At 36.0% G+C, this 14,205-nt stretch overlaps 1 protein-coding gene across 7 annotated transcripts in view; it reads right to left on the minus strand.

Annotated features, from left to right (window-relative positions):
• The window catches only part of LOC134529773 (rho GTPase-activating protein 190), a 179,273-nt gene that overhangs the window by 71,898 nt on the left and 93,170 nt on the right, over nt 1-14,205 (minus strand). For 4 of the 7 annotated variants that reach the window (XM_063364197.1, XM_063364194.1, XM_063364196.1 and 1 more), the window contains exon 19: nt 12,899-13,006. The exons of the other annotated variants lie outside the window; for them this stretch is intronic. In XM_063364197.1, coding sequence (XP_063220267.1) covers nt 12,899-13,006 — 108 coding nt within the window. The remainder of the gene's footprint in view (nt 1-12,898; nt 13,007-14,205) is intronic. 7 annotated transcript variants of the gene reach the window in all.

Below are 14,205 nucleotides of genomic sequence, written 5' to 3' on the forward strand. Positions count from 1 at the left end.
GAAGAATTTTTTAAATGTTACAAAACATTAATAATTTAGTTTGTGCTATTTTTATTTTTATTGAGAGCATTTCAATTTCCAAGTGATCAAATTCATGAGTTGGCAAAACAGTTTAAAATTTTGTTTGCAGACTAAAATCAATATAACAAACAACCCTTTTCATCACCGTTAGGGTGGAATATCTGTGTGGTCTAAAGATCTGGTAGCTGTCAAAGTAATGAGAGCTAATAGAATAAGTTAGTGAACCACAGGTAGGTAAGGCAAATTATCATGATCATGAGTTGCTAAATTATTACAAAATTTAATCACTTTGGTGCTTAAACCACTCACATTTTGGTAAAATATTTCCCACTCACACGACCCAGGCATGAATGAAAATGGAAATTATGGTGATCCTCTAGGCCCCTTGTTAAAATACATTTCACTAGGATTATGAAAAGTATTGCTGTATAGTTCTTGATTATGGTTATTGAATATTTATTTAGTTTTTAGTATTCCATACACTGATGAGACAGCCATTAAGCCTACAAACAATGTTAAGTTTCCTATAAAATCTTTCAAAACCAAGACACGAAAAAAAACAAAGCTTTGAACAAAACTTGACAAATTCAATTTGCAAAAAATTTAAGTTTATTTGTAGTGTGATCTACTTCCTCTTCTTGAAAAGTCAGGTTGGTCATAAGGTGTTACAAACAGCTATAGTTTTTTTATATGCAGGTTTTACGATGATTTTCAAAGAAAAAGTATTCCTAATTCCAAATGCATTGATGTTTCCTTTCTGTCGTTAATCATAGTCTTGGTTTCTTGACTCATGTTAAGACTTCAGCTTATGTGTGTGTTCTTTAACCAAGATAAAGCCATGTTCATCAACCGTCATTTGTTTTAAGAGTTGTTTGTTCTGTTGCCTACGTCGTGGGAATTCCGCTGACACCAAAGAAGGTCAACCGTTTGGTCGCTCGATGAGAAGACAGATGTGTCAACATTCATTGCTGTCAGTTTACTTTTCTTGCAACCCATAGCTTTTCTAGCAACTTGACTATTAGATTTGTTTCGTTCCTTTTGAACTTTTAATTCTTTTTTGAATTGGAAAACTTCTTGTTTTAATTCCCAAATTTCTATTCTGCAATCACTGAATAGCATCTTCAGTACGAGGTTCTCCAGGGTGGCTACCAAACTGTAAAGAATAAATTCCCTGACTTTTCCCTGACTTTTCCAGGACAATCATTTTTATTCCCTGACCATGCCTAACAATCTCATCAATTTTTTTAAGAGTAAAACCTTCTTATTTTTACATATTATAACTAACTTATCAGATAACATACACAAATATATGTCAAAACAAAATCAGACAAACAATAATAGCTTTTAGAAATTAAAATTTTTCGATTATAGTGTATGTTAAGTGATGATGAACTTGCTAATATTTAGTAAATTATATATAGGTACTAATGAACATACACATTCTTAAGCAATATTAGCAAACAATCTTACTTAAGAGTTTTTATTAGTTTTTCTATGTCTAATTGTAAGGTAACAAATTAAAAGAGTAATGGGTCTTTTTTTACATGCTTTATATTAGCTTCACCTGTATGTTTGTTTGTCTGTCCGTCTGTAACTCTTTCGACTAAGAGTGAGTGGCTCATCACTGTAAAATGTCCCACCAATTTCATTACGTTCATTAGCCGAGCGGTCTAAGGCGCGCGACTTCTGTGACGTCAGCTTTCGGATTCAGCGATCGTGGGTTCTACTCCCGGCCACGCCGAAAAAAAAAATATATTTTTTTCCGGTAAATTCTAAGATTATATCCATACATTAACTGTAAATGATTCGGAGAGACTTTACCATTTCTTTGTGACGTTGCAACTCCAAATAGTTATCTCAGATGGTAATAGGTAGTGTCGGTAACTCATTTCCCTATGATAATTATACATAAATATAGTTTAAAAAACTAAAAAAACATGCTTTTAAAGAATATCAAACTAAAAAGTTAAAAATAAATATAGTTTAAAAAACTAAAGGAACATGCTTTTAAAGATTATCAAACTAAAAAGTTAAAAATAATTTTAAAATTTAATTTATGACAATAGTATATAAGCAATACTAGTATAAATGAGAAAAAAGCATGGGGCGCTTAATATACAAAAAATATGGCACAAAGCGCCTCAAGCTTTTTTCTCATTTATACTAGTATTGCTTATATACTATTGTCATAAATTAAATTTTAAAATTATTTTTAACTTTTTAGTTTGATAATCTTTAAAAGCATGTTTCTTTAGTTTTTTAAACTACATTTATTTTTTAATAATGTACGTAATTTTGTTGCCTGTAAATAATAACACATTTTTTGTTGATTATTTCTAAAACTTAAAAAAAAAAATTAAAATTTGTATATTTATAAAACTGAATTTTATTCACTAAAATAAACACATTTCATAAATAATATTTCTTTAACTAGCTATAAAATAAATCCTGTTATAAATTAAAATTTTTTGATTATATTATATGTTAAGTGAAGATTAAAAACAACTGTTATATACGCCATTTTACCCAATTATGTAAATTATTGTTTTATTTACTCATTTGATGTATAATAAACCAAAAAAGGATAATAGTCTAGGCGTTCACAACACTGATCATTATAAAAAATAACTACTATAACATACAAAGAAGATCGCCTGCAGTAGCTGTAGCAAAGCGAACGAATTATCTCTGACCTGTCTTCTTTGAATTCGAGATGGGAGCGGACGAACTAAAAGAGCGACCTAGTTTGTACGTGTGTGCTTTTTTTTTGTTCCCAGTCGTGTAGTGCTTCTTTACGTTTTACTTTTCAGATGTACTATTTATTTTATTTTGCTGTCCTCTTTGTGTAAACGTTTTTAATAGGAGCGCTCCCGGTCGCGAACTATTATGCGCAAGTCTAATGATTAGCTACTCTTAATATTTACCTTTCACTTTTCTTATCCTGTATTGGAATTCATTAAAAAAATGTTTTACTCCATAAAAGTAATGGGCTAAAAATTTGAATAAAACCGAATAAACACTTTAACTCATTAATCACCTTTACTCTTAGCTTTCGGCAACGGCAATATTCTTCCCAGGCCCACACGTTCATATCTGATCCCGCGCACATTTTTCCCCCCATCTTTGTCTACTACTTCTATTCTCTCTTTTTTATCTTCAGAAAAAAGCCCGACTAGCTTACTAAATAATACTGAAAACATGTACACGCCACTATTCAAAACGTTTACACAGAGGACAGCAAAATAAAATAAATAGTACATCTGAAAAGTAAAACGTAGAGAAGCACTACACAACACGACTGGCAACAAAAAAAAAGCACTCACGTTTTCATCCCAAAACGTTCGTGTACTTGTACCACAGTTGCCAATAATACGAGAAACAAAAATTAAACTATCTCGGTCATCTCGGTGTACTATGAGCTATAAAACTAGTAAGCATAGAATAATTTGGTACACGTACCATGACTATGGTGGCAATACAATGCATGCGCGCGCACGCCAGCCAGCTGTTATCAGCAATGCAAACACAGCAGAGTTTCTCATGGACCCGCGACATCAAAAATGGCTTCATTAAAATGTCAAACTTCGTATAAAATATAGTATTCAGAATTTTCAGTTAATAATTCGCTACATACAATTAACAAATTAACAAAGACTATGAATAATATTAAGCTGTAAAATGCTGCAGCAGGAACTTTAGACAAGATTTAATTTTTTCCCTGACTATTTGAAAAATTTCCTGACTTTTCCATGACTTTTCCCTGCTGGCAAAATTCCCTGACTTTTCCCGGTTTTCCCGGTTGGTCGCCACCCTGTTCTCACTTTTTATATCATCAACTGCAAAACGAGGCACTTCCGCAAAATAACATTCCCACTCGTCCCACAGCTAGCAAACCTTATGGCATGTACGTGAGAGAGCAATGACTTATAATGAGGCATGCACTAACAGTACTTCCCGTGTTCTCACAGTAGCATCGTTGCAGCTGTATAAGATGGAGGCTCCTATTCCAGCTCCTGCCAACTGTGAAGTGCGGTCAGTGCAACAGGCCATTCAGAACACGTGGCATGGGATGCTTAGTGGCAGTATCGTCTTCCTGCACGATAATGCTAGGCAGAACATGGCTCAACGGATAGCAAGGTCAGCTGGGAGGTGTTTACTCATCCACTCTACAGCCCGGACCTTACTCCTAATGATTTCCATCTTTTACTACTCCTCAAAGAAATTCCCGTCCGGTCAGTGTCAGCGACATGACAGGGAGGTGGAAATGATTGTCACACGATGGTTCCAATCCCACGTGGCAGTTTTCTACTACATAGCTATACAAAAGTTAATCCCACTGTATGACAAATGTCTCGATTCCAGTGGCAAATATGTTGAAAAATATATGAAAACTTGCTGTATCTGTTGCAATTGAAATTTATACAAAATTGTGATTTGGTTCTGTAAACGGCCCCACAGAAACTTACTTTGTGGACACGCCTCGGATATAATACTTTCACTAAGACCTATTAATTCAGTTGACATTAGGGTAGTTCTTTAACTAGCTTAACCTTTCAAAAACATCTTCAGAGGCGAGTTCTTGTTTTTGTTCAATACATTTGCCCCCTCCAAGTAATGCTCTTCGTTTTGCATGGTTTTGAAGTATCAATGCCAATAAATGACAGCATGATTGGAAGAAGCAATTTTTTGTTTTATGCTAAGTTTTATTTCCATGCATGTACAATGGTAACAGCACTTGAGTAGCATAAAAAACAATGCAACGGATTAAACATGTGATGACTCAACAAACAATATTTTGCTCTTTCCTTTGTAGCTATTTTCGTCCTTCACTGCAAATTTACTTTAGCCCATTTAAGATAGTTCAGTGGTTTGTATTACGCAGAAATATCTGTAATGTCTGAGTGTTCAGCCAATGTTTCTATTACGCCATTCCACAGGTCAGCAACATCTCCGTGAGAAAAGCCAAAAGCTTCAGGGCTAGTTTACCTCGTGCTAGTGGCAAATCATGGCAGATAGACATTTAGTAAACAACAAGACAGAAATTACATTTACAGGTTAATTAATCTTTCTAATAATAAAAAATGTAAAGTTTATGCTTTTCTGAAATTTCACTAGGACTGAAATATACTTCCTATTTTAATAACATTATTTTGTAACTCAAAAATATTACAGCTACATAGGAATGTTGAGCTAAAGCCCTATTATGAAAACAATAAGGTTTGTGAATTTTTTTACGTGTAATATAATTTTAGATTGTTTGATTTATGTATGTTATTCAAACGTTTATTTAAATGTACTTCAAATGTATATAGACAAATATAAATATAAAAAAATGATTTTAACTGCTGTAGTGTCTTGATTAAAATGGGAGACCGCAATCACTCTTACAGAATTAGTAAACAATTTTTTTGATTAACCTACAATCTAATGGGAAAAAAAAAAATTGAATTATCATGGTTTAGATTAGCACTCTTGTTTTCCTGGAATGAATTACTTAATGAGGCGGGTCATTGAAAAAACTGAAAACCCCAAAAATTCAAGACGATTATCAACTGTAACCCTTATTCACTTATTGATATTATCTAGGAGAAAAATACTGTTACCACACTTCCGGTGTGAGTGTGCACAATAACGATGAAATCCACATTTTATTATAAGTATTTAACCCTACCTTTGATTTCAAAATAATACATAAATTTTCCCTGACAAAATTTTTCTTTCACCAATCCTACAACTTATTTTTCATGGAAAACATACAACATGATACATGTCCTAACTATGTTTGTTTTTCTTTTCACAAGTTCAATTATTGTCAGTATATTGCCCAAAGAAACATTAATTTTCTCAGAACTTATGTTACACAAACTGGAACCCAATGCAGAAAGGAATAGAAGAGAATTGATTCAGTCGACATAAATTAATCCAAAGACAAGTACATAAACACTGCCAAACCAAAAAGGGTGAAAACTTATAAGAGCTGAATACATCTTACTAATCACTTTTTATGCGCACTTACATCAGTTAGTGGACACAAACTGCTTTGAGCTTTGAGATAATAGATAAATCATTTTATTTTTATATATATAGTGTTACGAACGTGAGAGACCAGACCGCGATGCCTGGCTCCCCCTTCTCCCCTGCCTACGTAGTCATTAAAGTTCAAAAATTTTGTAGTCCTGGGTCAAAAATCCTGTTAAGAAAAACATTAACGCAATGCTAAAGTAACAAATTCTTGGTAGTTTCTACAATAAAAAATGAAGAAGCACAAAATTATTACTGTCAGAATTTCTAAGCACTGATATGATAACCTCGAAGCCGTGCATGCATGACTTGGCAACGCCATAGCCTTGCAGCAGGCACCAAGTCCCCTCCCCAGCTTATCTCATTTCCTCCACCGCGGCAGCAACCTATTAGTGCTTCAGCCCTTGCTTGACCTGTTGTTATGAAGCAATTATTCAACATGGTGATTGTGGTGCAGTACGAACATGTTGTTCTGACAATCCAGCAAAAACTGTAAATAATAAATAAGCTCAAGGAATGCTGTTTAACAAAACAGCTTCCTCAATAATTATGGAGGGGGTGAAACAACAATCCCTGATATACAGAGCAACAAAACAAAGCCGATTAATTATGCAAGGAGAGCTGATTCAACCAGTGGTATATTTAAAAGAAAAAAAAAGATTGAAACAGTCATCCTACGACAAACTGGATATAAGGTGATGTTGGAATGGTTCAGCCAGAAACAAGCAGAGGGAACACTGGTGCCAAACAAGCACATTTTTTTACAGCATTAGGACTCGAGGAAGAATTTAATGCATTCTCAGGCTGGTTACATGAGTCAAACAGTGGCACCCTATATGTGAAACCACCCTACAAGGTGAAAAGTTAAGTGGTGATGACAATGCAGCCGCCAAATTTTGTAAATATTTCTCAAGAATTTCTTTTCAAGGAAAATCTCGTTAGAACAAATTTATAATGCAGGTAAAACTGGGTTATACTAGAAGTGTTTACCTTCAAGAACGTTAGCTTTAGTATCGAAGCTCCAGGTCATAAATCAAGCAAAGAAGGCTAAAAGCTATGTGCTGTGAAAACCTTGCTGTTTCACAAATAGGCTATCTATGCCTCATCGTGAAAGCAATACAATCACGTTCAATTAAAGGCACAATGAAAACTAACTTATCAGTAACTTAATTCAACAAAAAAAAAGATGCGTGGATGGATACAGAAATTTTTAAACGTGGTTTGATCACCACTATCTGCTACAGATGTGGGAGCATTTAAAGTCTAAAGGTTTGCCTGAAAAAGCTGTACTGCTAATTGATAATGCATCATTCATCCCAGTGAAAATGTTCTCAACTCTGCAAATGGTAAAAGTTGTGTAAAATATTTGCCACCAAACATGAACAAGGAGTGATAGCAACAGTGAAAAAATTGTACAGAGGGAGCCTTTTGCAGAAGCATACTGACGAGGGCTCAGATTTGATACTTTCTGGAAGAAGCTGACAGAACTGGTTGCTATTTATGTGAAGTGGAACATGGTAAAACCAACAACACTTAAGCCTGCCCCACACGACACCCATTTCCTTAGCAGTTTTTGTGTAATTTTTATGCTAGCGCGCCTGTTCCCGTGTGGGTAACATTTCAGCACCCTTCCAAGGGGTCTGGCTCTGGGTATAAAAGTTTTCATAACCGAAGTCTTAGCCAAAACCGTAATAGAACGTGTTCTATTTTTCTGCTATACCCACGAGCTGAAGCCGTCAAGATGGCGGACCCATGTGTTGCAATATAACCCCGTATATAGTCTGTATTGTCAACATTAAGGGACGTAACAAATGTAATGGTATGCCAAATGAAACTTTATAATAGTAAAACTACTATGGAATATATTTGTTAAGCTGAAATTGCCACAGAAAGAAGTAATCGGAAAATTTAAAATACGTTATGAAAATACGTTGCATTTTATATTACCCATTATCTCCTATCATGTTCGTAGAAGTTGCGGTAGCGTAGTGGCGAAGGGCACGATGGCAGTGGTAGAAGGGTGATTTTGAACGTGGTTCGAATCCTCATCAGTCCAATTTTTTTTTTAGTTTTTTTTAAATAACAGATAATTAAATTGTACATACTGTGCTTTCTGCAAATATAAATTATTAGAATTAATTTATGATATAATATTATTAACTACATTTAGGTGTCTCAGTCCATTGATTTTATTCATAGTACTACGTACCTAGATTTATTTTTACTTTTAAAAAAGTAAAGTAAAATCACATGTTCACAAATAATTTAAACCAAAAGTTAATTTTATAATTAAAACGCCAACGTTTATTAAGAAACGAGTGTCCATAAATTAATAATGAATAAACTGATACTTCATAGCGACACACCTGTGAGGGTAAAAAAAAAACATGCAAAATGTTTTTCTTCACCGAAGATTTAAATTTATTACGCGGTATGTGCGTGTTTATTTGTCTCACTGGGTCACAAAAAATATTAGTTACAATTCCTCTAATTATGTAGTTAAATATATAAGTAATCAATAAATATTATATATAACATATATGAATCGGTAACATTTTTTTACTATTACAATGAAATTAGCTTGATTAACTGTATAATTAAATTAATATTAGAATTTAAACCGTACATAAACTACATTTAGTAAACCCAATGTCCCTTGTATCATTTAAATTTATATATTTTTAGATTTTGAAATTAACCTACAACTTAAAAATATATTTGTAATTCCGAAATTGCTCTTAATTTGTTTTTAAATACTAAACCAATTTTGTTATTTATTTGCAAATGAAAAATATAAGATAAAATATCAAATAATATTTCCGCAAGTTACATAATTTTTAACACAAACAGGTGTAACTTTCACTTTTTTTTCAGTATTTTGATAAGTTGACTACGACAGGTTTATCCTCCCCTGATATGTTTGCTTTGGTCGGCAACTGCGTTGGCTGGTTTTCTGTTAGCATTCTAGTTATCGTGTGTATGGAGTTAAGAAATCTTTCTGCGGTTCTGCTATACAAATTTTTATGAAAATTTTTATACCCATGGGTATAAGAGAAGTTATAGCAGAAAATGGGCATCGTGTGGGGTGGGCTTTAGCAAATCTTGGAACAAATTATTTCCAGTTATTGAAGTAAAAGTGTGAGTTGGTTTCACAGAATTTTCTTCCCTCCAGCAAATATCTCAATGACATTGAAAAACTCAGCAGGTTGCAAAAATAGTGACAGTGATGCAATTTCAGTTTGGTATTAAGTTGACTATGGAAAACCTGTTTGCATGATAGTAGGCTATGATAAGATCGTAACAGATTGAAAATGAAACAGGAAGCAAATGAAAGAGAAGATGAAACTGATTCTTTAATCCCAGAAAAGCTTTTTTCCCATACAGCTCCTATCGAAAGAAGAGAAAACCAGCTGCATTATTTGGAACACGAGGAGGACACACACATATCAGACAAGCTGATCTGATTCTGCAAAAAATTCATTGTATAATAAGAAAGAAGAAAGCAGCTTCACTTAAGCAACTGTGAAAAAATATTTTTCAAATAATTTTGTGTTTGTTTAGAGCTTCAACAAAGGTATTGTGTACTAAACACTGTTGCACATACGATGCTGATTTGAGTTTTAGGCAAGTTTTTCACTCTAAGTAAACATTTTTTTAACATAGCACTGTGTGGTTGAATATGTGCGTGAAGTATTACCCTATTTTTGATTTCAATAAATAAAACATTGCAAGTAAGTCTAAATTAATTCACTGAAATATCTCAGCACTGAATTTGAAGCACCGTGTACTGCACCTTATGCTATGATTGCTGCGCGCATCCCCACCCGGCCGGCGTCTAGCAAGTGACGTGTCTAGTCACCCGCCACCTGCCTCCCTACCCGTCCAGCACCCGGCAAGTGACGTGTCTAGTCACCTGCCACCTGCGACCCTACCCGTCCGGCACCCGGCAAGTAACGTGTCTAGTCACCCGCCACCTTGCCTCCCTACCCGTCCAGCACCCGGCAAGTGACGTGTCCGCCACCCGCCTCCCTACCCGTCCAGCACCCGGCAAGTGACGTGTCTAGTCACCCGCCACCTGCGACCCTACCCGTCCGGCACCCGGCAAGTAACGTGTATAGTCACCCGCCACCTGCCTCCCTACCCGTCCGGCACCCGGCAAGTGACGTGTCTAGTCACCCGCCACCTGCCTCCCTACCCGTCCAGCACCCGGCAAGTGACGTGTCTAGTCACCCGCCACCTGCGACCCTACCCGTCCAGCACCCGGCAAGTGACGTGTCCGCCACCTGCCTCCCTACCCGTCCGGCACCCGGCAAGTGACGTGTCTAGTCACCCGCCACCTGCCTCCCTACCCGTCCAGCACCCGGCAAGTGACGTGTCTAGTCACCCGCCACCTGCGACCCTACCCGTCCGGCACCCGGCAAGTAACGTGTCTAGTCACCCGCCACCTTGCCTCCCTACCCGTCCAGCACCCGGCAAGTGACGTGTCCGCCACCCGCCTCCCTACCCGTCCAGCACCCGGCAAGTGACGTGTCTAGTCACCCGCCACCTGCGACCCTACCCGTCCGGCACCCGGCAAGTGACGTGTCTAGTCACCTGCCACCTGCGACCCTACCCGTCCGGCACCCGGCAAGTAACTTGTCTAGTCACCCGCCACCTTGCCTCCCTACCCGTCCAGCACCCGGCAAGTGACGTGTCCGCCACCCGCCTCCCTACCCGTCCAGCACCCGGCAAGTGACGTGTCTAGTCACCCGCCACCTGCGACCCTACCCGTCCGGCACCCGGCAAGTGACGTGTCTAGTCACCCGCCACCTTGCCTCCCTACCCGTCCAGCACCCGGCAAGTGACGTGTCCGCCACCTGCCTCCCTACCCGTCCGGCACCCGGCAAGTGACGTGTCTAGTCACCCGCCACCTGCCTCCCTACCCGTCCAGCACCCGGCAAGTGACGTGTCTAGTCACCCGCCACCTGCGACCCTACCCGTCCGGCACCCGGCAAGTGACGTGTATAGTCACCCGCCACCAAATAGCAAGAAAGGCACCACATTGTTTACAAGCTAATAGGCAGAGACATGATACACAAAGACTTCTTTTGTATTTATGAAATTCTACTGAAGTCAAATGTATGGAGTGACCCATACACTGGCAATTTCTCTGCCGGTAAATATGGTACGTACTATTCTAAATTGTTTTATTTTAACCTGTGTTTTGTATTATACGCCCCCTCGGCCTTTCATCACAGCAGATAATCGGAACTTGACAGTACTTGTAACTTGTAAAATTGCATTGTTCATGAAAGCTGTTATCTACCTAAAGTGGTAGAGAGATAGCAAGATTCTTAATACCTAACTTAAAGACTGCTTTTGTTTATTTTTATTTGTAATTAACAGAGAAAAATAAAAATTCTTGACACTGTGTTTCAGAATTTGTACAACAGCCTGTTTCCAAGCCTCTTAAATACATACTCTGTTGCAGGAGATAATTGTAATGTGTTCACCTTCAAAAATAGATACTTAAGTAAATCTTGCTAATACATACGTCATTTATATTTTACCATTTGTTTTTATTAACAAGCAGTGACATTGGTTAACATCCTAAATGTTTCCCACATTGTTCCTAGCAGTGTATGGTATGCAAGATGTGCTCATTAGATATATATTAAGAATCTATGGGATTTGTTTAATGTGGCAAAATATTTAAGTGAATTTTGCAAAGACTTAAATCTTCATACTAGTTTTCAACTTTGATTAAATTCGAAAAAGAAAAAAAAATTAATTTCACACACCTCTACTGAACATTCAAAGGATCTAGACTTACATTGTATATAAAATAATACAAAAGAATCCGACCAGTTCAAACTTCTGTATTTTGAAATTGTGGATAGTTCAAAACTTTTTGTCAGTACATTGAATTTATTATATAATCAATGTACAAAATTGTATATGTTTGAATTTTATTTGAATAGTTCAAATAAAAAATGTTCAGAATTGCGACCTTGTTTTGTGACAAAGGAATAAATCTCCCACCATAAAAGTGTCCAAACATATCATCCCTTTGAGTACGCTACCCTGTCAATAGGCAAGTAACAAGCAACCACAAGCAGGAAATGCTCCATTACTGGCTGTCCTAACAACATTGCTATTTGTTTAATTACTTTAATTTTAGCCTACATATAACTCTTCCTGGATGCATACAATAAGGTATGTTGACATGTCAGTCTGCCAACATTTTCAGATCATGCAATGTGTGCTTTCTCTCCCGTAACTTAAGAGTTAAATTTAGCTCTGTGATTTTCTTCCATTACATTCTAACTTCTGGGTGCTATGTTTGTTATTTATACCACACATTAAAACACTGCCGACAGGCACAATAATATTTAATAATAACATTAATTTGAAAATTTTAGACTGCTAGGAATCATTACTAGCCAGAATTTTTTTTACTTAAAGTACACAATGCTAAAAATATTTTCATTTTCAGAAAACAGTTTACTTTAAATATCAGCACCTATGTCAAGAAAAAAAATGAAAATCTCAATGAAAAAAAAAAATTATTTCTAGTATGCATGTTTGAAAGTAACTAACTATACATACATGCATGCAAAATATGCACATGAATACAAGCAAACCAGTATGTCACAATAACATATGAGAGAAACACACACACAATCTCTATAAAATGGTAGTATGTATATAACAAAAAAATTTCAAAAAATAGATGGAACAACAGCAAATATTAAATCATTGTACAGGGAAATAAGAATTGAAATCAATGGCCACACTGCCCACAAAAAAAAATGTGTCACAAAGAATTACCACTGCTCTACGTTAAGGAGCATGCTGTAAGATATAGAAAATTTACATTTGATTTCATCCAGGCTTGTGTGTGACTCCGATGGCTGCAGACAGCTTAGGTGATCAGGGGGTGCTGGCTCAGGAGGAGTAGTAGGTTGAGGATAGACCTGGAAACCTGAAGATTCAAGTCCTGCATAACAACTGCACTTGTACTCAGGTCTTGCATGTCAGAAAACATGTGTACAGTGACATCATTAATTCTACTTGTTGCCAAATCATTGCCACAAATTTCATGTAGAAACACAAAATTTCGCAGCACTATCGTTTTATTATGGGAGCTATGGTCTTGATTGCAAACCTAATTTGACACTCAACACTCCACATTCCAAGAAAAATTTCTCATTTTTTTTTCAGACTTTTACCTTGCACTTAATTGTTCAACTCTCCAAATTTGTGCTCTTCATGACTCACCATTCAACAAAAACTGCTTGTGATGACCAAAATTACAAGCTTAGGAAATCTGTTGGAATTATTCAGCAACAATTTCTGTTCTATATTTAGAGATATCATGCATATTTAGGAACTGATAGCACACTAACAATAAAATATGCATACAGATGAATAATATAAATGTCTCTGAAGAGTTTCCTTAATTTTAAATTACAAAATTATTTTTTTAAATATACTGTATAAACAAGATGCCCCCCAAATATTCCCAATTTTTTAAAAATTTATTTAAATACCAATCTTATAAATTTCCTTTTAAATAATTGCTTTTGGAATACATGTCTCAGTCCCATGCAAATTTAAAGGTGTAAGATACTGTTATTATTTCCTTCATTTGGTTCAATTCTTTCTGTTTGGTCCAATTTATTTTGGGAACCAAATAAAGAAATTGTTCTAATACAGATGTGTGTATAATATGTGAAATAATAGTCAAGTTCACAAAAAATAAACATCAAATCCCAATGAATAATGAAGCCAGAGTAATGTAATATTAAACTCATGTTAATAAAGCAATTATATTAATAAAAAATATGGCATGTTTAAAATTTCACCACTTGGCAAAAAAAAATTCTCTAAATAACACCTTAGAAAGAATCGACACAGATATGAATTGCTCTGAACTTTGAAGCATTGTATTAAAACTCATTGTATTTTTTGATATTTTTTGTAAATTAATGGTTTTGTACATGTTTGTGTAAGTTATCTTTGTGTTTGAACCCACGTCAATTGCCCCAAGGACGACATGCCCAGCTAGTAATCAAATGAGACATGTGGCTTTACGTCTCAATGACGAGGTCATTTGAAACTGTAATACTAAATAACACAATTTAGGGACATTGGAGAAGGAATCACCCATGGCCTATAGTG

The sequence above is a fragment of the Bacillus rossius genome, chromosome 2, assembly GCF_032445375.1.
Source record: "Bacillus rossius redtenbacheri isolate Brsri chromosome 2, Brsri_v3, whole genome shotgun sequence".
Lineage (NCBI taxonomy): Eukaryota > Metazoa > Arthropoda > Insecta > Phasmatodea > Bacillidae > Bacillus > Bacillus rossius.